Raw genomic sequence first — 24,321 nt, forward strand, 5'->3', positions numbered from 1 at the left:
CTGCACTGCTCACAAGCATTACATCCATTTCAAATATTACAAATACATCTCAGATCAGCTGCTGGAATGACACACGTTTAAAGTTAGAATTTTAGCCTGTGGAACAGAGTCAGATGCTCAAAAACATGGGCACCAACTCATTGGTTTAGTTTGTTTGCTTGCTTGTTGTCTCCAGTCTCTCAGGCTGAGCTTGGATCTATGCCATGAGGTGGACAGGATGCAACAAGTGTTCACTGGGGCGGCTACGGCCGAGGTACCTGGCCAGAGAATTAGTGGGAGGGAAGGAGGTTGTGGGAGTGGAAAGAAGGAAAATAATACTAGAAAAAGAAAGTAACTAAGACGATGGATTTCTAATATCACTTCACACATTTGGCTTGTCTGTCGTGCCTACTTACACTCTAAGCTCTTTAGGTGACAGACTCGTTCTGTGTGTTTGTGCAGCACCTGGCACTTCAGAGCTGAAGAAAGAGGGTGAAAAGTCAAATTCCTGAGAGGGATTACCAAACAGCACACCTTTTTCCTTTCTGGACAGCCTCATTAGTGTAGCTCTGGCTGCCTGTCCAACTTTTTATCCTAGAGATTGCAGGCCTTGTTACAGCCTACCATGCCTGCTTGCTTTGCAACACTTGTAGGCAGGATTCGTTCAGAGGAGACAGTATTTACTATCCATCTCTGCATGCAGACGCCCACGTTTCACGGGCTCCCACCCAGATGTAAACGAATGACAAATTTCCCAGACTTCTCATTGAGGAGTTAGAGATTAGCACAATACGGTTCTACTCAATAACTACGGGCCCTAACCACAGCATGGCGGAGAGAGGAGCAGAAAAGCATGGGAAAGGAGTGCAGATGTCATGAATCTGCCGTCACCAGCCCCCTCTGTAGCCCAAATTTTCCCTTCAAAAGACATTGCATGCCCCCTCCACATGGTTCTTTGGGGTAGGAGGTGGTGTGCTAAGTCAGGGAGCCCCTGCTCCATGCTGAATAGTCTGAAGGCGAAGGGACTTTTCATCAGGAATGACGGCATAAAACAGACACTTACAAAACCCTGCTTGGAGGGCTCCCAAAGTACAAGCGCACCGAGGAGGAGCATGGGTTTTCGGGGAGACACGCTTCCAGGAATGAGAGCAGCGGGAGGGATTCTTGCACCAGGTTTCACAGAACAGTGTCAGCATTCCTTAAAGCTGTTCACGATCCACATCCATGCCTGAGCTGACCCCACCCCTAGAGATAAAGATTATGGCTGTTTCTATTATGCTAGCACCAGAAACCCCCAACCAATACCAGCAATGGCTAGATATTGTACAACCAGGCAAGTGGTGGGAAGGCAAAGAGGTGATGCAATGTGCCGAATGTGCGTCAGTGGCAGAGATGGGGGAAGAACCCAGGTTTCCTTGCACCCAGTCCAGAGCTCTGCCCACTGGACAACTCTGCCTCTCAGGTGAATAGAGGTGAGTAGTTCAGTTATTCTGTAAATCCAAACAGATGATCTCTGAGTACTTTATCCTTCCCATGAGTTATCCACTTGGAAAGGATGAGTAGGCCCCAAATCTCAACATTCTGGGTCCTAGCCTGTTCTTACTGCATGCCAGGGCTTCTTTCAGCAGTTTAAGAAAAGAGGGTTGTTAAATCAGCTCTCATTTAAGTGACCATCTGCTCGAAACATTCTGTTGATAAAAATGAGCACAAGTCCTTCTGATCTATGGCCAGCTGTTGAAACCTCCTACAAGGAACTAAGCATCTGAGAACCTTGCAGGATGAAGTCCAATATAAGGAATAGTATGGACCATAGAAAAGAAATGGGAACAGGTAAAATTTAGGATTCATGTTGCTCAACCAGCCATTGTTATAGTTAATGTTTTTTTTCCCAAGAACACATTTTTTATCCCAAAATTGGACACAGATGCTACAGCTGGAAACCAGCGCCTCTGTGCTGAACTCTTCTGTCAAATATTAATTAAAAGGATCATGTACATTGTTAAATCATTCTGTTCGTTTCCACTGATTCATTCCTTATTGCAGCATTAGTTCTGGACATTTGAAATAGCAAGACACAACAAAAATCCGGGATGCCTTTAGTTAGAAAATGAATTGCATGGGGGATTGTGAGAGTCTGAACTGGAATGTTTTCCCTTCAAAATGCGTGTGGGTCTTGAGTGCTTATGGAATGAAATAAGTGGGTGTGGGGAAAGTGGTGGATGTGATATACCTTGACTTTAGCAAAGCTTTTGATACAGTCTCCCACAGTATTCTTATCAGCAAGTTAAAGTATGGGTTGGATGAATGGACTATAAAATGGATCAAGAGCTGGCTAGATCATCGGGCTCAATGGCTTCATGTCTAGCTGGCAGCCAGTAACAAGCGGAGTGCCCCAGGGGTCACTCCTGGGGCCAGTTTTGTTCAACATCTTCATTAATGATCTGGAGGATGGGGTAGATTGCACCCTCAGCAAGTTTGCAGATGACACTAAGCTGGGGGGAGTGGTAGATACCCTGGAAGGTAGGGATAGGATACAGAGTGACCTAGACAAATTGGAGGATTGGGCCAAAAGAAATCTGATGAGGTTCAACAAAGACAAGTGCAGAGTCTTGCACTTAGGACGGAAGAATCCCATGCACAGCTACAGACTGGGGACCGACGAACTAGGCAGCAGTTCTGCAGAAAAAGACCTGGAGGTTACAGTGGACAAGAAGCTGGATATGAGTCAGCAGTGTGCCCTGGTTGTCAAGAAGGCTAACAGCATATTGGGCTGCATTAGTAGGAGCATTGTCAGCAGATTGAGGGAAGTGATTATTCCCCTCTATTTGGCACTGGTGAGACCGCGTTTGGAGTATTGTGTCCAGTTTTGGGCCCCCCACTACAACAAGGATGTGGACAAGTTGGAGAGAGTCCAGCGGAGGGCAACAAAAATGATGAGGGGGCTGGAGCACAAGACTTATGAGGAAAGGCTGAGGGAACTAGGCTTGTTTAGTCTGCAGAAGAGAAGAATGAGGGTGGATTTGATAGCAGCCTTTAACTACTTGAAAGGGGGTTCCAGGGAGGATGGAGCTAGGCTGTTCTCCATGGTAGTAGATGACAGAACAAGGAGCGATGGTCCCAAGTTGCAGTGGTGGAGGTCTAGGTTGGATATTAGGAAAACGTTAGTCCTCACTGTAACACCCCTGGCTGTTTAAATGGCAGGTCTCTTTCTGGAGAACGTCTGCCAATCATGCTGAAGTGTATTCGACTGCATTGCTGTCTTTTCTGGGAGGAGGATAAAACTACCAAACTAGCTGTCATGTGTGACAAATTAGAATCTGTACTCGGGTCTCCAAGTGGAAAAAGGCCAGTGCACTAAATCGGGACAGAGTCTACTCTAAGATTCATGATTGTAAACCCAGCATAACTCCACTGAAGTCTGTGCAGTGATTTCTGCTCCGCTTTGCTGCTATAAACCCAAATTTGGCCTTCACTGAGGAGTAAGTCATGGAGGCTCCAGAGAATTCCATGATCACATAGCCTCTTATGGTTAACTAAGAACCAGGTTTTGCTCTAATTTCTCCAGTTTTTCAAAGGCAGTTCGGTTACATGTGACGGACAATGTAACATTTTCCTCCCACTTCCTCTTGTCCCATCAAGAGGTAGGTGAGCCCTTTTGCATGTATGTTTTATCTGATTAATTTAACCTTGGTTTTCTGTTTGTAAATCATATGCACACAGGGACTTTGTTTTCTACACAATTCTCCTCTGTGGGCTAACATGGCGATGCAGAACAGAGAGTAAAATATGCACCACTGGGTCTGAGCACCATTAAAGGTCAAATCTCAGATGTATTTGTCATTTCAAAAGATCAGAAGATGGACTAAACGTCTAATCTTTCAAGTGAGAAAACCTGTCTGCCTTACATTTTTTAACGTCAAATTTACTCAAGCAATGCTGCATTTTTATGGGATTTTTATGGACAGCCCTTTGTCCTCTGCAGTTGATGCAACTTTCATTGAAAAATATGGGGCCAGATTTAGTCTTATTTATTACATGAATTTATAAGGCAGCCATCACCCTGGTAAATGCGTGCCCTTTGTCTGGCTTAAATTGGGTCATTAATATTCCAAATAAGAAGAGAAAAACACTGTGATCCTCTGATACCGTAAGAGAAACAGGATGGAGTGGGATCCAGACAGACAGCTGAGATACCACAGTTTCATAGATCAGTCAGCTGAAAATAGCTTTGGGCAAAAAGATGCACCAATTTCTAAATGTGGCCAAGTTTGTGCTTGCAGAAAGTACACTTCTGTCTCTCACTAACACATATGCAGGAGTAACAGAGAGGCTGGTTTTGCCCATGATCCTCTTTGCATCCTTTCTTTCCTGTGTTCCCTTTGCATGGGGAGTTCCTTAGAATGAGCGCAGGCACTACCAGTGAGGTAAGAATACAGTCACAAAATAACGGCAAAATCATAAAAGGTCACAACTGTGGCCTGTGGTATTTGGCTATGACGTGAAACGTAATAATCGGAAAAGAGTGATTCAGAAAAAAATATCAAAATTGGATTCCAGCTTTGCAACGCTTGTTTAACAAAAGATTCATACCCCATGCGGAGCACAGGACAGTGTCAAGTTAAACCTTGGGGTTAAACGGGAACACTTGCATACACAAGGCATGCCACATTTCTCAGAAAGCAAGTTATACCGTACTCGAAAAGAACGTTGTTTCACAAAAAAAGAAAACCAAAAAAACCCAACCCACTCTGCATTCTCTATAAAGCAGTGAGAGAAGATTTAAAAGATGTTAGGGTGACAAGTTAAGAAGTCACATAACAGAGATGAAACCAGAAGAGCCCTTGTACACTCCGTTCCAGAAAATTAATCAGGCAACATTGACGGTGATATTAATGACCACACCTCATACACTGTCTGGGATTCATAGAAGAGCTGTGTTTACAGTACAATGGACTAATTTGTTGGACTCACACTCAAGAGTGGGATTTGACTATATATACTCATGGACACCGAGACTAGTTTAAATGCAAAACATATTGCTGTAATGAGAGGCAAGTACAATGAAAACTGAACGTAAAAGTTCTTTCAAATTAAGGTGCAAGAGTTTGATTCTGATCTCAGCGACCCTGGTGCAGATAACGAAGAACTGATAGAATTGGATGGGAATTTTTCAATGAAAGTTTTTTCACCAGAAGATGCCGATTTGCTGAAACCAAAACTGGTCACAGACAGGGATAGGTTTCCACAAAGTTCCATTTGGAAAATTTGACATTTTCAAACCAAAGAAGTTTTTGGTTCAAAATGACATTTTGCTTTGAAATTTAAGTTAATGTATGGTAAAAAACTATAAAAAGTTCACAGTCATAACAAAACTTTTCAAAATGATCAAAACAAAACATTTGGAATGATCCAATCTGATTTCTTTTCTTCAGATTTTTGGTTCATGAAAATTGCCCAGATTTCAATGGAGTTACAGTAGTGTAAATCCAGAGTGGCTGAGAATCTGGCGCTATCTTTTTTAATAGGGTAATAAAATGATTTTCCAGATTTCTTGGAGGAGACTGGAGTGCCCAAAGCCTCTTCAGAAAAAAACAAAATGCATATATTTTTAAACTGACGTCCTCAAACTAGGGCTGTAGCTGTCTAGTGCCCTGACTGAAGAAGGGAATCTGATAACCTTCACGCTCAGTATCATTGTTGTTTCAATCAGCAGCGTGTGTTCAGTGTTACTCAACGTCCCAGCAGGGACCAAGTCCTCACAGCAGGTTGCTCTGTCTTGTGCCTAGGGTGTCACTGACTGGTAGCTGGCCTCACTTTGCGGGTTTCCACCCTCTCATCTCTGCACAGAGAGTTCTCACTGCGTTCTCTCCACCTCTGGCACAGACGTTCGTTTAGTTGCTAAAGCGCTTGCTGCGTATGGAGTGCTTGTTATGAACCGGACAGGCAAATGTATATTCCCACAGGCATCGGACGGACTACACACGTGCTCCAAGTGAAGCGTGTGTAAGCCTTTGTGGGAGCGAGGCCTACGGGTGCGCCAAGGTCATGACAGCTTGTCCGTCCCATTGACTTTTCTGCAACTGGTTTGAAGTCTCCTGCCTGTCTGCCACTGCAGCGGGTCTTTGTGCTGCCGGTACGGTGCCAAAGAGCTGGGGCAGGGGCTATGCGTGTAGCCAATGGCACATTATACCAGTTAATATCTACATGTGAATGCTGATCATTAAGTTGAGTAGTTGAGCCCCATCACTGGTTTCTATCAATAGCAATAGCCCTGAAACCTTCTTTGGGGATTTTTTTGGTGGGGAGGCTTGGATTCAACCAAGTAAAGGGGAGATTCTTCTAAGAAAACAAATAGTCCAGAAAAGAAAGAGTGTGCTCTTAGCAGAGATAGGAGACGTTTTCTTTCTCTTAGGCTGGTTCAGACAAAGCCCTTTGTAATTTCCGGTTTATTTTCCCCATTTATAACTATAAGAAATTGACTGCACAGCATTTTTTTTAAACTTTCCAGGCCTATTTCAGGTCTGTCTAGGGCTGTAAAGTAATATTGCTCTGCACGTCTAGGATACAGCATGTCGTGACATTCTGTAGTGGGAACTGAAAATTATTCAGCCCTCATCATCATTCACTGCAAAAGAGAATCTCTCAATGCCTCCTATCGCCATACTTTCAGGGAACCTCACAACCTGATATTTCTAAATCAGACTCCGTTATCCAAGTCATCTTTGCCATTCAGCAGTGCCCCAGCCTTTGGTGTTCTCAGAGAGGCGTCACATCTACCAATCATTGGTGTGTCTCCATATTCTCAATTTTCCTTCGTCTCTTGCAGCCTTCAAACAAAGCATTCAGATTTGGCACGTAGTACAGGACTGCAGCCTCAATCTCGCTTGTGCTTTCATCAATGTCTGCTGAGTCCTAATTACAGTCAATGAACTGCACGAACTGTGTGCGCCATGAGAGATTTCCAGTTGCTTCCTTCTACTTCCTGCCTATTATTTATTAAGTATGTAACAGGAGTGCCCAAAAAAAACCCTGAAGGTCAGAGCCCCATTTTCCTTGGTGCCTGAAGGGCTCACAAACCAATTTAAAACAAAATGCAACAAGCGAGTGTGACAAACAGAAGGAGGGAATTGGGGCAGAGGGTAAAAGAAACGAGACTGTGTGGATACAGTTAAGCACTGGAATAAATTCCCTAGGGAGGTTGTGGAATCTCCATCATTGGAGGTTTTTAAGACCAGGTTAGACTAACCCCTGATCTAGATAATACTTCGCCCTGTCTTAGTGCAGGGGACCTACGGAGGTCCCTCCCATTTCTGAGATACCTACATTAGCTATTGCACAATTTGATGGTTCAAAATCATTCATTTTAAAAAATAAATGATAAAAATCCCAGATCTTCCTGGCTATTGCACCAGCTAGTCAGCATTGCTCGGCTGATTTCCTGTTGGCCTCCCAGAAAAGGTAGGTCCCGATAAGGGATCTGAAGGAGAAAAAGGCAGTGGATCATTACGGAGGGTCAGAATGATGAAATGCCTTGAAGGCAAAGACAAGGGCTTGAATTTGATGTAGTGGAAAATAAGGAGCCCATGAAGGGCTTCAAAATGAAGGGTGACATGGTATGAAGTGTCCAAGTTGAGCAGCCAATACCCAGAGACACTGCCCCTTTAAGAGGCAATGTATCCCTAACTTTAAACAGATGCCTCATCAAAAACACAAATGTTAAAAATGGAAGAAAAGTGATGAGCTGAAAGCAGCCTGTCCTGAGGCTACTGAATGTACAGTACCAATTACATAGCTACAGTATGACATATTCTACATCAAAGCAATATCAGTGTGTTTCTAAAAGCAATACAAGGAGGCTACTGTGCTTTGTCAAATCATTTTTTGCACATCTTATAAGCTTTCAAGAGAAAGTGTGCTAGGAGCAAGGCAAACAGACCATTTACGCGCAGGTTTCGCCATGCATGCCTACATTTCCAAAACCGTTTCCTTTTCTTACCTGTTTTTTCACCTGAAATTTTAAATGTGTTTATAAACAAGTAAAATATTTTGAATTTGCACTTTTCTTCTCTGTCCTCCTTGTGTTGCTTTCTTAAGAGAGAGCAAAAGATGGCTGTCAAGGTTTTATTAAACAAGGATTCACATCTGCAAATCTGCAGAAATATCATGTTGCAGGATCAAAGCATTGTGATTAATTATTTTAATCCTTCTGATACAATCAGTTTGATGTGATGTGATTAATTTGAATAGTGAAACCCCAAGTCCAGTGCACTTGGCTCAACCAGCATAGGCAATAGGATGAGAATGTTTGTGGTCGGCTTAAATAAACTCTACACTCTTCACTTCAGGTTAACATTCCCAGAGAATGCAAACCAGGAGAATTGATTTAATGCAGCATTTAAAATAGCATCTGCAAAAGAAAACCATGCACATCAAAAAATAATGGAGAAGCAATCTTCTGAGTGTAAAATAATTAGCGGAATATGTGACATACAAAATACATTTCTGCCCACATATTTACACTGCCAGCGTCAGCCTGGCTTTCTTATTTCTTTATGTGAACCTGAGACCAGCAAACGGGCAGGTAGTCATGAACACTGCAGAGATGCTGGGAGGAGTGAGGTTCTGACACCGTTGCAGAATGAGATGTGTGTTAATAGGTGGTTGTGCTGCGGACACTTGCTGTGCAATATTATCTTGTCTCTATAGATAAATTAGCTGCATCACGTCTCTGCAAGCTTGATTTCTGTAGCCTTCAGAGAGTACAGCATGCGTGGAGTTTCTCAGGGGGGCTGCAGTCCCACATAAAAGGCCAGACTCAGGGTTTATTGCCTCGTAAGCTATATGCCCAGAAAGGCAGGATACACATTTATTGACTTGATCTTACAAAGAAGGCTGTAAATTACACAAAGAATCTTCAAATTCTGCTCACTTGACATGCATTGAAAAGCCCTGTGTTAATACTGATGGGACTGATCTTCCTGCTCCAGTGCAAGGATTTGGAGGGTCAAGGCACATCCAGACCCAATCACCACTTTCCATTCCAAACGCCAGGGGCAATTCACAGACTTTGCCTTCACTAGAGAAAACTGATCCCAGAATGCAGAAACGAAGCCTCTTTAAACGAGAATCTACGAGCCATTTTCCCCAGGTGAAGAGAAAGAGAAACAAGGAAAGAACTGCATGTGACGCGCGCGAGTCATGGCCATTAAGGCACTACTGGAGGACGACCAGACACCATAATGATGGGCAGAGAAGAAAAACCCCAAGAGAGCAAAACAGAAGGGATACAAGAATCTGCACAGCTTTGAAGAGCAGCGTCTGCTGCTTCCCGATGTGAGTGGGGAATAGGCAGAACCCATCTCCGGGATGCACCGTCAAATCATTGAGCCCGACCCATGCGTGGATCGGATCTCCCACATGCCTGCTTGGAAGTGGGGGAGGGATAGGACAGCCAGCCCCGCATTTCCCAGGTCCTTCGTGGTGCCCAGGTTGGGGGTAGAAGAGGCCAGGCCCAGCAGGATGTGAACAATCCCTGCAAAGAAGCTGTGTAAGAGAGCCTAAAACAACACAAAAAAGCTCAAGGATTCTGTGCAGGATTTCCTGGCAAGGCAGATGTACTGAGTCCTGTAGCCTGACAGCCAGGGCAGGGAGGGGGCAGGAGACCCAGGAGCACGTGCAGATCGTTCATGGGGTGTGGGACGGACACGCTGCTTCTTTCCTGGGAAGAACACCCCCTCACAGACACACACACACCCATCGAGGGGAGTATTTAGAAGAAGTATCGTGAAGCTGCCCCTAGAATTTGCCCATGCATGCTCTGTATACGGGAGGGAAAGTACTCGTCCTGTCTGAGCAAGCTCCATTCTGGTCCTTTTACCGGAGATGTTGGACACTTCTGATCAAGACAGCAGTATTCCAGTGAAGGACCCGTACCAGGAATGGCTCTGATCACCTACACTAGCTGCTAAAATCTCTCTAGATGGACGTATTTGACAATCTTGGTTCTACACATCAACAAGCCACTATCAAAGTGTCCCCAGGGAAAAGAGAAATCCAGAAACAGTATACGCAGGGCAGCAAGCTGGCATTGGCTACCTAGAACTAGGCTCGAGGTTGGCATTGCAAAAAGCTATAGGATATCTGAGTGAAATCTAAATGCCTCCTCTACACACAGCAAGCCAGCAAAAACCAAGGAACCCCCATTGACATTTTCAGATCACTGGCTGCTCTCAATAGATACATTCAAACCAGAAGAATAAAATCACTGCGACACAATACATCCAGCATACATACACAATGTGATCTGTGCACTCACAGAACACTATAATTAGAGATGGCTCCATAGTGAAGGATAAGCTGCGATTTACACTTAAAATAGGATTCAACTTCTTTCGTATGCATGAAAAAGACAGTCTGTCTTCTCCTAAATTACAACACATCCTCCTGGTGCACAAGAAAGAATTTACGGAACTCGGTTCATTAGTTTATGAGCTGCAAGCATTTTAAAACAGCCCCTTTAAAAAAGTTTATTGCTGTTTCTTATCTTCCTTAGCTGACCACGCTAGCAAACAAATGGCTAATTTTTCAGACTGACTCACTCATGAACTGGAGCAAACTCTCCAGTGGAGGCTACTTATGGAACTGTGACTTTCACTCTGCTGAGGGCGACACCGTTGTTAAAAGGGAAGTCAGAATTCGAAGGTAGGTTATAGGCCCTGATCCTGCAAACAAACACTTACTCAGGTTCTTAATCTTATGTCTTTGAGAAGTTTGAGTATTTGCAAGATTGGGGCCTTAGTGTGATGGAGGGAATGAGCATCTGGATGACAGCAAAGCAATGTTTACTAGGCTGGTCCTGGGCCAGGTGGAAATGTTAATGTAGGACAGCTGCGTTTTTGTGCGGAAGTACACTGGCGGCACTTCGTACTTGGTATCCAGCCCGCTAGATCTTTTCCAAGCTTCCTAGGGGGTATCTTCACTGCAGAGCCAGCCCTAGCCCTTACACTGGGGCTCCCCTAACACAAAAACCACAGCGTAGCTGGCTAGTCTTGCGGTACAGGGTGATGCCCAAGTGCTGCTTTCATAACTCCTCCCCCCCCACAATTTGCCATGGGAATGTAGGATAAACCACGTGAGTGCAGATAGTCCACCAATGCTTTCCCACAATTCCCCCCATGTGCCCAGAAGGACAGACATATTCTCCCATAATTCACTGGGAAAGAATCAGAAGGCAGCTTAGCCTATTGCAGCGCTAAGAGCCAGGGGCAATGCCCCAGGTGTTCAAGCGACACCCAAAGGGGAGTGCAGCCCTAGGAAGGACGCGGTCGGTGAGATGTGGCTTTGTTTGCAGCCTGGCTGCTCACACTGGGGTAGGCTAACCTGGGTGCTCAGGCCTGAGTGCCAATCCACCGAGTTTAACTCTGCAGCAAAGACACAGCATTACTGACCTCCGCAGGAGATGTGCTGGAGATGGGGGATAACTCTAAACATGGGCTCTGGTCCACGGACCCAAATTACAAATGAAATGCAGTCCCTTCTACAGAATGCATTTGACACCTTTGAGGTGAGTTAATATTTTCTGTGTGGGAATATATAACTCTGCAATTTTTATATATAAATAACCAACACGCTACATATTTGATTTAAGATGTGTAAATTATTCATGTATCAAGTAAATGGCTTCAGACTTCATGATCCTCAGCAACCTGGGAGGAACACGGCTATTAAATTACCCTGCCCCACTTCACTGTTTCCTTAAAAAAGACTCAAATCATAGTCATTGGGGGCAGGTTCTGAAAGCCCCTAATTCTCTGAACATAATCATTGTTTGTGTTTTCAGATGAGATACATCATCAAAAAGACGACAGTAACTATAGTTTTTTCCAATGATGAAAAAAAGTAGAAATATCCAACCTGCTAACTTCCTATTGACGAAAACACACACTCTTCCTGAGTCCAGGGTTTTAGCAGCGGGGCATTATCATCTCATTACACTTACTAGAAGTGTGGGACAGGAGCACTCAGCGTGCCTACCTGTTTTCACAATTCATTGGCTAGGCACATATACAGTAAATACACTTTGTACAAATAGCAAATGAGGAATATTTACCTGCCTTTCTTCTTGCATCTTTTTAAGCCTAAACATACATTGGACGTCGTCCTCAGTCAAGGAACTATTAGCACCCCGTTTTTCTCACTTTTTGAAATAACAACTTCCCCAGAGCCTCTCCTTGAAAAGATACTTGGTTCTTGGTAATAGAAAGAAATATTGTGTCTTGGTTCCAAAATAATTTTGGGTTTTAATGTCAAAACCTTCATTTTTTAAAGACAACTAGGCTAAAAATAATCCTTTTCACCCATCAACATCCTGTTCCCAGCGCAAGCCAGGAACCTTCGCTCTAACGTGAGAGCTACAGAATGTGTTTTGTTGCAGCAGTGCAGTAAATTGTGTTTCAGTGCTCCATATGCCATAAACTTCCCAGCGGTCTGGAGATTTTCTTATTTCCCCCCCGCTTTCTGTTAGATATTCACAGCAAGCAATAAAAGCAATATCAATGGTAAGGTCAACACTGCAAATTGGAAGGAAGTGAATTGTTTCTATTTGCCATCATTTGGTTGTCAGAATTATCTTAATCAACCTAAACAGCTTTTTTGAGACATGTAATCAAAGTGCTAAACCATAACCGTATTTTGACTTTCCTTTGATTCCAAGTATAAAAAATAGTCTTTATCTAATACTCAGGAATATAATCTAATTACATCCGTGTTTGCATTTGCATGATGGGGGGAGTGAAACATGGCTGGCGACGCATCTTGAATTTTATCTATTGTATTACTCGAATGGAGACTATAATAGGTGTTTGGGAGTTGTTGGTTTTTTGCACTAGCATGGCTTAAAAACAGTTTTTAAGCTTCACTGGCTTCTTTAGATTTGAACTTTAATAACATGAATGTGATGAGAACGTGGAGAGAGAAAGCACGGCTAAAAAGAACTACGTTTTTCTAATGTGGTTCAATTTAGCTGTTCCTTTCATCAGCCTCAACTAATTCAGTAATAAATAGGAAAGGCAAAGAAATTATGAAGGAAAAGGCAATATTTTCACTGTATAAACAACAACAAAAATTGTTTTCCCTCTATAGCTTTCTGTGCCTGGGAAATAAACAGGGTACAGCCAATTACCATCTCAGAGTCTCTCTCCAGGTAAAAGGGCAGAGACAGTATTTTCACAGCTGAAAACTTTTGCCTACTAAGGAAGTGAAATGTAAACCTAATTCCATACAAATTCAATAAAATTGTTCACAGGCATCACAGGCTCAGAATTTCTCTAACTTGAAGGATAGCAGAATGATACAGCATAGTTCTGCAGATGAATCATTTTGATCTTTTATTAGTTCTCATAATTGTCTCTTGTTAATGTGTATCCTGCAAAAGAAGCATAGGCACTCACCTTCACCGTTTGTCCAGCTTCTGGACCATCCTGTAAGCAAAAAATAGAAAACTCAGATAAGTGAAGCTAACAAGGATCTCCTGGGGATTCAGAAATATTACCCATTAATAATTTAAATCCAATTTCATTGTGTGTTAATTTATGGTATTCTCCTGGGTACCATTCAGCATAAAACAGGTGGGACCAGATGCTTTTACATTTCAGGTCGTGATTAAGGGAGAAATAATAAGTTAAAAGGAAATAAATATTGGCACAGTTATTTTTCATGATCTCAGATTACAGTTTTTAATTCCTAGCATTAACGTTTCTGTTATTCATTGACGTAAAATACAGAACTGTAAGTGCTGCTTTAAATCACAGCCTGTTTATTTAAATTCTTGTTATGTCAAAAATGGGCTTAACCTCCAGATTTGGTTTAAACAATGGATTTGTTAGTCTGTATAAGACCATTGAGTCAATCTAGTTCAGAATGCTGCCTCAGAGAACACTTCATGTAACAAACCTACATAATGCACCTAGCCAACTACGGTGTAAGGTTGCACATGGGGAGAAATTTTGGCCTGCAGGTAATGAGTTTATTCCTTGAATCATAAGCTCATAAAGAATTGTATCCTGCAATCACATATTACTAGGAGGAGTACTTCCTAGAAACCAAGGGAACTACTCATGGTAATAAGCACTACACCTGGTAGCATTCGCAGGGAAGGCACCATTTTAGCAGTCCTTAATTATCCAGGCTCTTCTTTGAAGCCCGACAGACACAGTATTTGATCGTTAACCTCCATCCACTGTGAACTCCACAGGTTGCTATACACTGAGTACAAGAGAACTGTACTTCCTTCTATTTGTTCCGTATTTACTGCTCCTTTGTGTCTGAGTGTCCTCTTGTCAATGGCTTATGGGTAAAAAACCTCAGTAAAACACTGAAAGGAAACAAAGCCCCAGTAGCACAAACCTGAATCGAAATGGTGAGTGAAGTGCTGCAGAAATGTTCCTCCACCACATTTCCAACCATTTGTGCTGTCTGAAATAAATCAGCGACTTCTTCGGGACGCAGGTCGCGGAAACGCTCCACGGGCCGGAGTGGGCAAACAAGGACATCTGAGGGGGAGGCAGTTAAGGCACAAATGCAAATCCAGAGAGTCCAGAATGACAACTTGTTCACTTCCTCTGCCACAGCAATAGGTCAGCCTCCTGAAGGGGATTTCCCCTCCACGGTTTATACTCACCTGGATTTGAGGATCACTGCAAGCCCAACTCAAAGGAAAGGGAAAACACAGCGGTCACACTGCGGTTTCTTCAGAAACCTTCTGCATTTCCTCAGATCTCTCACTTCTGGGCCAAAATTGTCACACCAAGGGGCCTAAGGTTTGGCCTCTAAATGGCTTTTTCAGTGTCTTCAGAAAAGTGTCCTGAGCACTCAGATCCTAAAGATGTCAATGGAAGCATCCTTGGGGGTGCAGGTGTGACGCATCCCGGGATACTCAGAGCTGAGAGGCCCCTCACTACCACCCGTCCCCAGCTCCAGTGACCCAGGCAACACAAGAACTCCCCTCTAGGCTTCCCAGGCCCTGCTGTCATTCTACAGCTTAGCAGCAGGCACCGTCCACCAACCCTCGAGCCCTTCAAGCGTCTCCCTGCTGTGTCCGGTCCCTGGTCCACTGGACACTCGCAGTATTCGCTGCTTCCAAAGAAGCAGTACAGCCCAGCTTCCCAGTCCACCTCAGATCACTACTCTGCTTAACACACAGTACTTGGAGCACAGAGATTCTAGTAGCAGCCAATAAAAGTATTGGAAATGAATGGCTACACGCAAAATGAAATCATAACACGTATTCTAGAGCCTAGACTTAATTAACAAGATCCTCGCCGGTCTTGTAGAGCATTGCTCAGCTAAAACCTTTGTAGGTCTTTACAGCCAGCTGTAGTAGAAAGTGAGAGCCTGAGACATGAGGCCTAGCATAACAGGCCAGGTAGGAGGCTTGAGGCCTGAACCAAAGTAGCAGCCAAGCCCTGCTTTGGTTAGCAGGAGTCAAGCTGGGAGCCTGTTTGTAAGTTCACAGAAATGTCGCAGAAAACGCATCGGCATTCCTAAGGAGCAGTCAGAGGAACAGAGTATTGTTAAAAGCAATAGCACTCCTAACTCCCGATACATGGGGATTGCAGAAACAATCCTGGAAGCCCGTACAAATGCTCCCTGAACAGAAAGAAATAGAGCGTAAGGAGGCAGTAAAGGCTCTCCCCAAGATACGGTGGTGCACAAACACAGTCATGAGAGACAGCACAGAGACACTCGGAACTTGAGATAGAGGAGACAGGATGATGGATGAAGATGTCGTGCTCAATTTGGAGGCAAGGTATGGAACAGTAGCCGACGTCAGAGATGCAATGTAAAACTTGTTTGTATCAGGGTATAAGAAAGGGATCCTAGCAGGAGCATCTTTGTCCGGTCTAGGAGATAACGGAAAGTCCAGCCGTTAACTGAACCGGTTCACTGTAATGAGCATACATTTCCTAGTGTACCTGTAACTCCTATGGGGCGCTAGCACCATTCTTCACTTGCAATAAATCTGGCCGAGTGCCTTCATCGCTGGTCTGAGTCTGTGGCAATTTATGGGTTTTGCTTAATAAGGTCTGTCAATTCAGCTAGCTGCAGAAGCTGAGACAGCCTGCAGAAGGGAACTCACACCAGCACGCACGCCCTGACCGACTGACTGACAACACCGGTCCCTGACAACACCAGGCTGGCTGTGACCCTTCTTTCATGTCATACGCATGCTATCAGTTTGCCTCCTCGGTGAAGGATTCCAATGTCTCTTTACACCCCAAGATATACCAGAACCATCCTTCATCTTTATTCATAAACAGGACAACCTCCTGCTCTTTTTATTATGATTATTTCCAGTTGATTTCCTCTCTTGGATATTTCACAAGCTTTTAGTTTGCACCTGGTCCCGTATGTGAAAGGCACACATTGTGAGGCATACAATACACAACACACAAATGACCAGACAGGGAGATAGGCATCTGTTGCTTCCTGCCTGAAAGGAACATTTCCAATATATGTTACCACCTGGTGACGTGCCTTAACTCCAAGATCTTAAGAACATAGTTTTCAGTACAGATGCATAACTCCTTAAATATTACCCATACTTACATTTTGCATTGATTATGATGACCAGTGAGCTACTGGGTGTCAGTATAAACCTCACATGCCACTCTGCTGTGAACTATTAGGCAGATATCTGACCCAGAGGATCCCTGTAAGCCACTATGCATCCCCTGTGCCTTCAATGGTCACCAACTGGTCCTTGAGTCATACAGTTGGCATGTAGCACCTCTGAAAATCAGGCTGCATTTCTTAAAGCAGTTTCTCAGTCTTTTTGATACCAGGACTGACTTCCTATGCTGTGTCAGGGAGATCTCAGGCTTCCTATGCTGTGTCAGGGAGATCTCAGGGACCATTATATATGTTTAGTAAACATTTCCCTGTAGAGATTTATCACTCTTCTTCTACCAGGCATATATAGAGTTGGTATTTCAGGGCTTCATTCTGCAAACACCCTCGTGTAAATCAGGAGAAACTCCACTGAAATCCACAGAGTGACACGGATGTAGAACTGGGTTAAGAGTCCAGCCTTAAATGCTCAACTACTTTGACCGGCCCAACTGTACTCCCACTAAAACTCTGATGCCTTACAGTAAGTCTTTGCAGGCTCTCAAGTTAGGAATTTGTTTAGATTCGGGGTAGTGGTAGGATAGCTGGGGCAGCTGTGTTCTACGCAAGAACTTCGTGAATTGTCTCAGTACACTTTCGTTGTGTACATGATGAGACAGTCCACTGATTCATGAAATGCTCGTAGTGGAGGTAGAATAAGCAAAGATGTGTTTGCAGCATTCTGGACCCGAGGCTTAAAAGGAAACCGCTCTAATTAACTAACTATACTTACTCAAATACATAATGTTAATAATAGATGAACATTTCTAGGGCTTTGTAACTGCAACATTGCTGAAGTAATGTCCATGGTTTTATTAATGTAGTTCCAGACTTTGCCTAAAGCTAGGGGCTTAACACCCAGGATTTTGTACAGTATGAATACATAACAGTTTACTTATAACCCTTGAAACAACTGTGAATACTGTCGCTAACAACTCCTTTAAAGATATCACTTGCAGGAGGAGTTCCCCAAGTTTTAAATGCAAATAAAATTGTGCATATACATACAAACACCCCAGAGGCGGATTTCTCATTCTCAGTGTGTGCAATGGTGACCAGACCCTTTGTAGGCACGCAAGCTCTTTGACACTGCAGCAATGCTACTCCTCCTCTCCTCCAGGGGGTGAGCGAGCCTGTAGTCTAGATCCAACAAACTGGTTAAGTCCCAGGAACTCTGTACTTACAACAGACCCTTCTGGCCCTTTTGGGGTTCTACAGCTGAGTCCTCCAGTCTGGTTCCCACTCCTCCTTTTATAAACTCCTGTCCCTTCCCTTGAGTTCCCATTGATTCCACTCTTAGAAAGTGACACTCGATGTGTCCTGCCAGGTTGCTTGCCCACAATGGAAATCGCCTAATAAGTAGCTTCAAATGGCTAATGAGCACACCTAGGGCCCACCACACCCAATTTCTGAATGATTCCGCCACATCTAGAAGAGTCACTTCACTCAGTCCTGGGAAGTCTGTAGACACAAAGAGGCGCCAAACAAAAACAAGAACCGAGTATCCTCCCCAATGTTCCTTCTCTTATTTACACCCTTATCTGTGGCTTACACAGATAATCACTATATCAAATGTAGTATATACTCCAGCCATAACCAGCAGATACGTTAAAGTTAAGAGGTTCACACAAAGGATATGTCAGGCTGAGTTTCAAAATGCCCAGGAGATATTAGTGATTTCTCATTTCAGATAAGTGCAAAGGACTGTTTACTTACATAAACAAGGACATGACTCATTCGCAAAGCAAATCAAAAGGAAATACATTTGCAATTCTGCTTTGAGAAACCTGGAGTTTCCTGGCGGTTCTGTTTTGATCACTTTTCAGAACCCGAATGATGACAGACAATATTGGAATGGATATTTGCCTAATTGGGACTAGCTGTTTCAAAAAAGCATCACACCTATAGGCTCCCATTGTTCTCAAAAGAACAAGAGAAACCTGGTGCCAACAGTGAGCACTAAGCACTCTATAAAATCTGTCATGTAGCAGATAGAACAGCAGAGACATTGACTGATTTTATTTTACTAGAATTCATCATATTAAAATATTTTGAAAAAGAAGAAATATGCAGTGATGTGTTTAGCTAGCTGGAATTAGAAACCAGAGAACATTAGAAAATTGTCTGGTTTTGAGGGCTGCAGCTAATGCAGCTAAAGGGTATAATAAAGGTCCAGTAATTTATCTGCTAGTCTTCCAAGCATACTGTACAAAGCACCTTCATAACGGATGCTATTGGGTGAACCTAGAGCCCAAGGGAAAAGTTGCTGTGCAGACCTGATTTCCATACCAGGAATAAAGGAATAAAAAAACTAATTAATTTTATTCATAAAAAGGAAATTCATGACAACAGGAAAACAAGAAAAAGGACATTTGTTTAAACTGAGTTCATTTTTCGGAAGGAAAGAGGGAAAGCTTTTGCCTTTAGGACATCTGATACTTAAATAGATAATTATCCTTCTTCTGCAGCACTGCTTTGTTATCATGGGTCAATGAACCATTCAGAAATGAAGAATTTCCCTTCACTTACCTCTAGCAAAACTGCTGGTTATAATAAGCAACTTTCTTCCTTTTTTTTCCCTGTTAAAGTTTTTTTTTCCAGTCTCTCTCTCACACATACACCTTTACTTCCCAGATCAGTTGTTTGGTCCCCGGCTAGCTTGTGGCAGAGGTCCCACGCACAAATTGCTGCACTAACCATAGTTTCTAGAACAACAGAGTAAAATGGTATTACTTGCCACACTGCTGCTGCATTGAGCAAAATGAGGGCCCAAACTGGCTTGTGCCTGTTTGTGTTTCTATAACACAAAGCACCAGCAGAGGTGGATGTAATGGATGGTTCACTGGACCGTGTCAGAGGAGACCTGCATTCTGTTCTTAGCTCTGCCACTGACTAGCTCTTGGTTTTAAGCAAGTCACCTAATCTTTCTGTACCTATTTCCCCTCTCACATTTTACCTGTCTTGTCTACTTAGATTGTATTAGCTGTTTGTGGCAAGGACAGTCTCTTATAATTAGAGCTGATTGGGATATTTTTGTTGAACTGTTTTTTTCCATGAAAAAATGCTGATTTGCCAAGCCAAAACTGTTGACAAAACAGGTTCTGTTTCGGAGAACCTCCCAACTCGATGCTTTTTGGGAAAAATTTTTTTAAGTAGACAGTAGGGCCTGTCCAGTTTTTAAATGAAAAGCTTTGGCGTTTTGAGTCAAAACTACTTTCTATTTATAAATTTTAGTAAATGTAGGGTGCAAAAAGTCAAATTCAAAATCAAAACATTTTGAAATGGTTGAAACAAAGCATTATGATTGATTAATATTTTTCTTGGTTTGTCACTTCACAAAATTTTTTGAGATTTTGACATTTCATTCTGCTTAGTAACAGAACAAATTTTGAAAACTCACAGTACAGAAAACCGGTTTCCTATCCAGCCCTACTTATGTGTTTGTTCAATGAGGCCCTGATCTCAGCTGGGACATCTCGGTGCTACTACGGTAGAAATTAATAATAATATAAACTACAACATTCTATTAAGGGATTTTCCCCTTCCACCCACTCCTTTAAGTTACTGAGACTTATTTACAAGTTAAATTACGTTTTAGCCACATTTTTGGGTGAGTTTATGATAAATAATTCAAAGGTACACTCACAGACTGGAGCGTCTCTACTGAAACTTTCTATCATTTCAAAAATAATTCTGCGATAACTACAAAGAATAATGATGGAAATTGTGAATCAGAAATAAGTGAACATGAGAATGTAATTAGGACAAGACTGAAGTATGCATATATAAAAATGCAAATGCCAAAATGAATTCATTATGATATGTCATCATTAAAAAAACCCATTACTTTACGTAACAGTAGGACAGTTTGGTCAAATTCTAATCTGGTCAAATAATCTATTTCCCTCAAATTTCCTCTGAAGTTTAAAATGAGATAAAGTATTCCTCACTTCCTGTCATAATCTATTGCATAGAATTGCTGCCTGCTATTGAAGAACTGACTTGCTTCACCCCAGTGTCATTCAATGACAGGTGAAGTGACTATTTCCTAAATGGAAAGCAGCTGTAAAGAGCATTGGGATTCTTTTGGATGAAATAAACTTAAAGCATCATTCAGATATCATCATTTCTAAGCACATTCATCAGTTGATCTGATATATTTTGAAATCCTACAAAGTTGTTCATACGTCCCTCTGCGAAAGAATGTGGATTTATTTTAAATTAGCTACATAAGGCAACTTCACATAAAGGGTGTGTTGCACCTCTCAGAAATGTAACAAGACACCCTTTACATTTTTGTAGTCATCATTCTACTGTAGAACACGTCTGAATCTTCATATTTCCTTTTGCTAAGCACTGCAATCAATACTTTCATGATTTCTTTATTCATTGTAAATTGCCACTGAATAAGAAATTTTGTGTTTTTAAGCTTTGATGTGTGCAGCTACATATTTCCTTCCAATTCTTCTGAGTCAGTCCATGCCATTAAAGCAGAATACAGACAATTTAATAACCTAATTTCTTTGTTCTAAGGCGTAAGACAGCTTGTTATACTTTATTATAACTTACAACTGCATGGTCCTATATATCATAGTTTCTCAAGCTGTGGTACACGTACCCCTGGGGGACGCGAGACACAGGCAGGGGGTACGCGGTGAAAAACCCAGTGAAGGGAGGCAGGTGGTAGCCGCCGACTTCTGGGGAAGCCGCCCGCTTCCTACCTGGTACCAGTTCCCAGCTGGGAGACAGACAGCAGCTGCTGGCTTCTGGGGGAGGTGGGCAGCAGCCACCGGCTTCCCGCCCGGTCCCCCTCCTCGCTGGGCAGTAGATGGCAGCCACCCCAGTCCTGGGAAGCTGGGTGGCAGCTGCCGGCTTCTTGAGATGCCATGTGGCAGCTGCTGGCTTGGGCGGCAGCCGCTGGCTTTTTGGGAAGCCAGGCAGCAGCTGTCTGCGTTCCACCCAGTCCCAGCTCCTAGGTGGGAGCCCGGCGGTAGCCTCTTGTGCCCTGCGCTCTGGGCTCACAGCTGGGTGACAGCCTCCCGCGCCCTGGCTTGAAGATGGGCAGCAGCTGCCTGCTGCCTGCCCACATCCCCGGGTCCCAGCCCACGCAGAAGCCTCCTCTGCCCCAGCTCGGAGAAGGTGGCAATTGCCTACCTCCCGGGCGGGCAGCCAAGTGGCAGCCGCCTGCAACTTGCCCAGATGGCAGCTCCCCTCCTCAGCTCAAAGCCCAGTGCGCAGAAAGCCAGGTGGACAGCCCAGCGGTTTGCCTGGTCCTGGAGCTGGGCTCTACCTCCAGGCTTACTTGTCAATGGACAACTCTGACAGCCCCGGATTTTACCAGTATAAAAATCTGAAGAGGGACCCACACAGTGTGATTTGCCCCAGGCCTGCACCCCCCCAGGGACGGCCATGGAGTGCGCTGCTGTCCACTCTGGTGGGCCGCTAGTGCCTGCCCATGCCTCACAAGTTCCTGCCTGTGTGAGGAGAACACCAGTGACCGCGCCATCAGGCCATAGCGACTGGCTGGCGTTGACCTTTGCTCCTCTATGGAGGAAGGGGAGGAGGAAAGAGGAGAGAAACAGCAGCGGGTTTGGATCTTCCACAGCCACACAACACTGCAGAACTCAGAACTCTGCTGCTCTACGAGAAATACAGTCGTCCAGCGGTAAAGGGGGAAAAGATTGTGTTTCTCAGAGTGGAAAATTGAGTGTTGGGCACTTATTACAATTCTCAGAAGTTAGGGGGTACTGGGTACTTCAAAGGTTGAGAAACACGGCTCTATATAAATCCAGCAATGGTCTCTAAAAGGCCATTTCTTCTCTCTAGCACATGTGCATATTGTATGTGCTTGTACTGATTTATTAAATAAAATGGGAATCTCTAAACTTTCCAGAAACGGCAAACACACCCCCTTTTATTACTCTACTGACCTCAGTGGAGTTACATAGGCACAGAACTGGAGTAGAGCAATGGTGAGTCAGTCCCAGTATACACAAACTGTCACTGAGAAGTGTTTACTTGAAACTGAGCACTTGCCAGAGGGCTCCCCATGCTCATATAACTTTGTTTTTAAAGGCTTTTCAATACCGCTTCTTGATCAGTGTATTCCAAAGTACCAAAGCCATCCATAGAGTCGTTAAGGTTCTCAACGGGCACTCAGAAGACCTGGGTGCAGTTCCCAGCTGTCCCACAGACAGACTCCTTGTGTTGTTTTTCTTTTTAAGATGCTGAAAGTTGGCATTTAACAATGACACTATTTTGATTTAAACACCACATAACACACCAATGACAGCCTGCCGCATCAGCCAGCTACCGTCTGCTCTGCCTATGACAGACCAGAACCCCACCTTCCAACATCAAGGGTAATCTTTGGTCTCTGCTCTCATCCTTAGACATGGATAGTTACCCCTTCCCAAGGTTGTAAAGGGAGGGTGAAGTCACTTAAGCCATCCATGCCTCATACCCAGGCTGTGAAATAGAGTTAGTAATCCTTCCTTTCTCCCACCCTTTGTCTGTTTAGCATTTGTGGTAAGGGCTCTCTTTCAGCGTGTGTATTTAGCAGACCTAGTACAATGGGACACTTATATGGTTGGGGAATGTAGGCACTACTGCAACACCAAATATAACAAGCGAGGCTGATGAATTGGATTCGATTTTGCCATGTGTGAGTATAAATCCCCAACGTCTGTATGGGCATTTGGAAACGTAAACGCAGGTACAGTGATCACTATTAAAACTGAACATTTGCCAGAATATACTATATGGTTATTTCCTGTTTTGTTCTATAGGAGGAAACGCTAATCTCAGCTCCACTGTGCTGTAATGGTTGATAAATCAGACATTTACATGATGATAATTACAGGTGGAAGTTTTCACATTACAAATGTGCATGAAAGTTTGGGCTGAAAATCAGAGCCAGTCACATTTTAATTCACTTTACTTGGCACTGGACTTTGAAGCCCAAATTATTAGAATTGCACATCTGGGGCTTATTCCAAACTCTAGTGAGGTCATTGGGGCCTGGGCTTTGGATCAGGCACGGGGTTTGCTGAAGAAATGAGTACAAATCCAAACGCAAATGTCCAGAGCACATATAAACTGTCCATTAAGCATGCAAAAGTGCAGGCATTTCTGTGTGTGCTGCTCTAAAAACCTATGCTGCTCTATAATTTTAATGAGAAAACGTTAGAATATTTGTCTGACAGATATCAAAGGGGTGAAAAATAAAGTTATCTGACAAACTTTACAATTGGAATGAGCTTTTTTCTGTTTAAACCTTTTTTTTTTTTTTTTTTTTTTTTTTTGGTAGTATACAGCACACACGGCATTTGGCATTTGTTTTGTTTTTTCAATCTGAGCTTCAACCAAAGCAAAGCAAAGCCTTATGAGGACAAAAAATGAACTACTTTACAGGTAGTGACACCCGGACAGTAAAAACATGTACCTCTAACGATGTAATACGATACAGTAACAATTTTCTTCTACAAACTACTTGATGTTTAAAAAGAACAGGAGATCCCACAGGTTTTTGGTCTTTCACAAATAAAACTGAAACCTTACTTGCCTTTTTATAATACCTGTGTTTGATGGATACTATCTCTATTAATAATTCCTTAACAGTTTACTTCCAAAAGCTTCACTTTGAAGGACTAGAATGACCAGGTGCCTACATAGACT

The 24,321-nt window shown here is 43.3% G+C and overlaps 1 protein-coding gene across 11 annotated transcripts in view; it reads right to left on the reverse strand.

Annotated features, from left to right (window-relative positions):
• The window catches only part of FHIT (fragile histidine triad diadenosine triphosphatase), a 939,636-nt gene that overhangs the window by 174,922 nt on the left and 740,393 nt on the right, over positions 1 to 24,321 (reverse strand). For all 11 annotated transcript variants that reach the window (XM_067541431.1, XM_067541440.1, XM_067541448.1 and 8 more), the window contains 2 exons: positions 14,383 to 14,528; positions 13,428 to 13,457 (listed from right to left, as the gene is read on the reverse strand). In XM_067541431.1, coding sequence (XP_067397532.1) covers positions 13,428 to 13,457; positions 14,383 to 14,528 — 176 coding nt within the window. The remainder of the gene's footprint in view (positions 1 to 13,427; positions 13,458 to 14,382; positions 14,529 to 24,321) is intronic.

This window comes from Emydura macquarii, unplaced genomic scaffold, assembly GCF_026122565.2.
Source record: "Emydura macquarii macquarii isolate MOO-44397 ecotype Brisbane River unplaced genomic scaffold, CSIRO-AGI_Emac_v2 contig_71, whole genome shotgun sequence".
Taxonomy (NCBI): domain Eukaryota; kingdom Metazoa; phylum Chordata; order Testudines; family Chelidae; genus Emydura; species Emydura macquarii.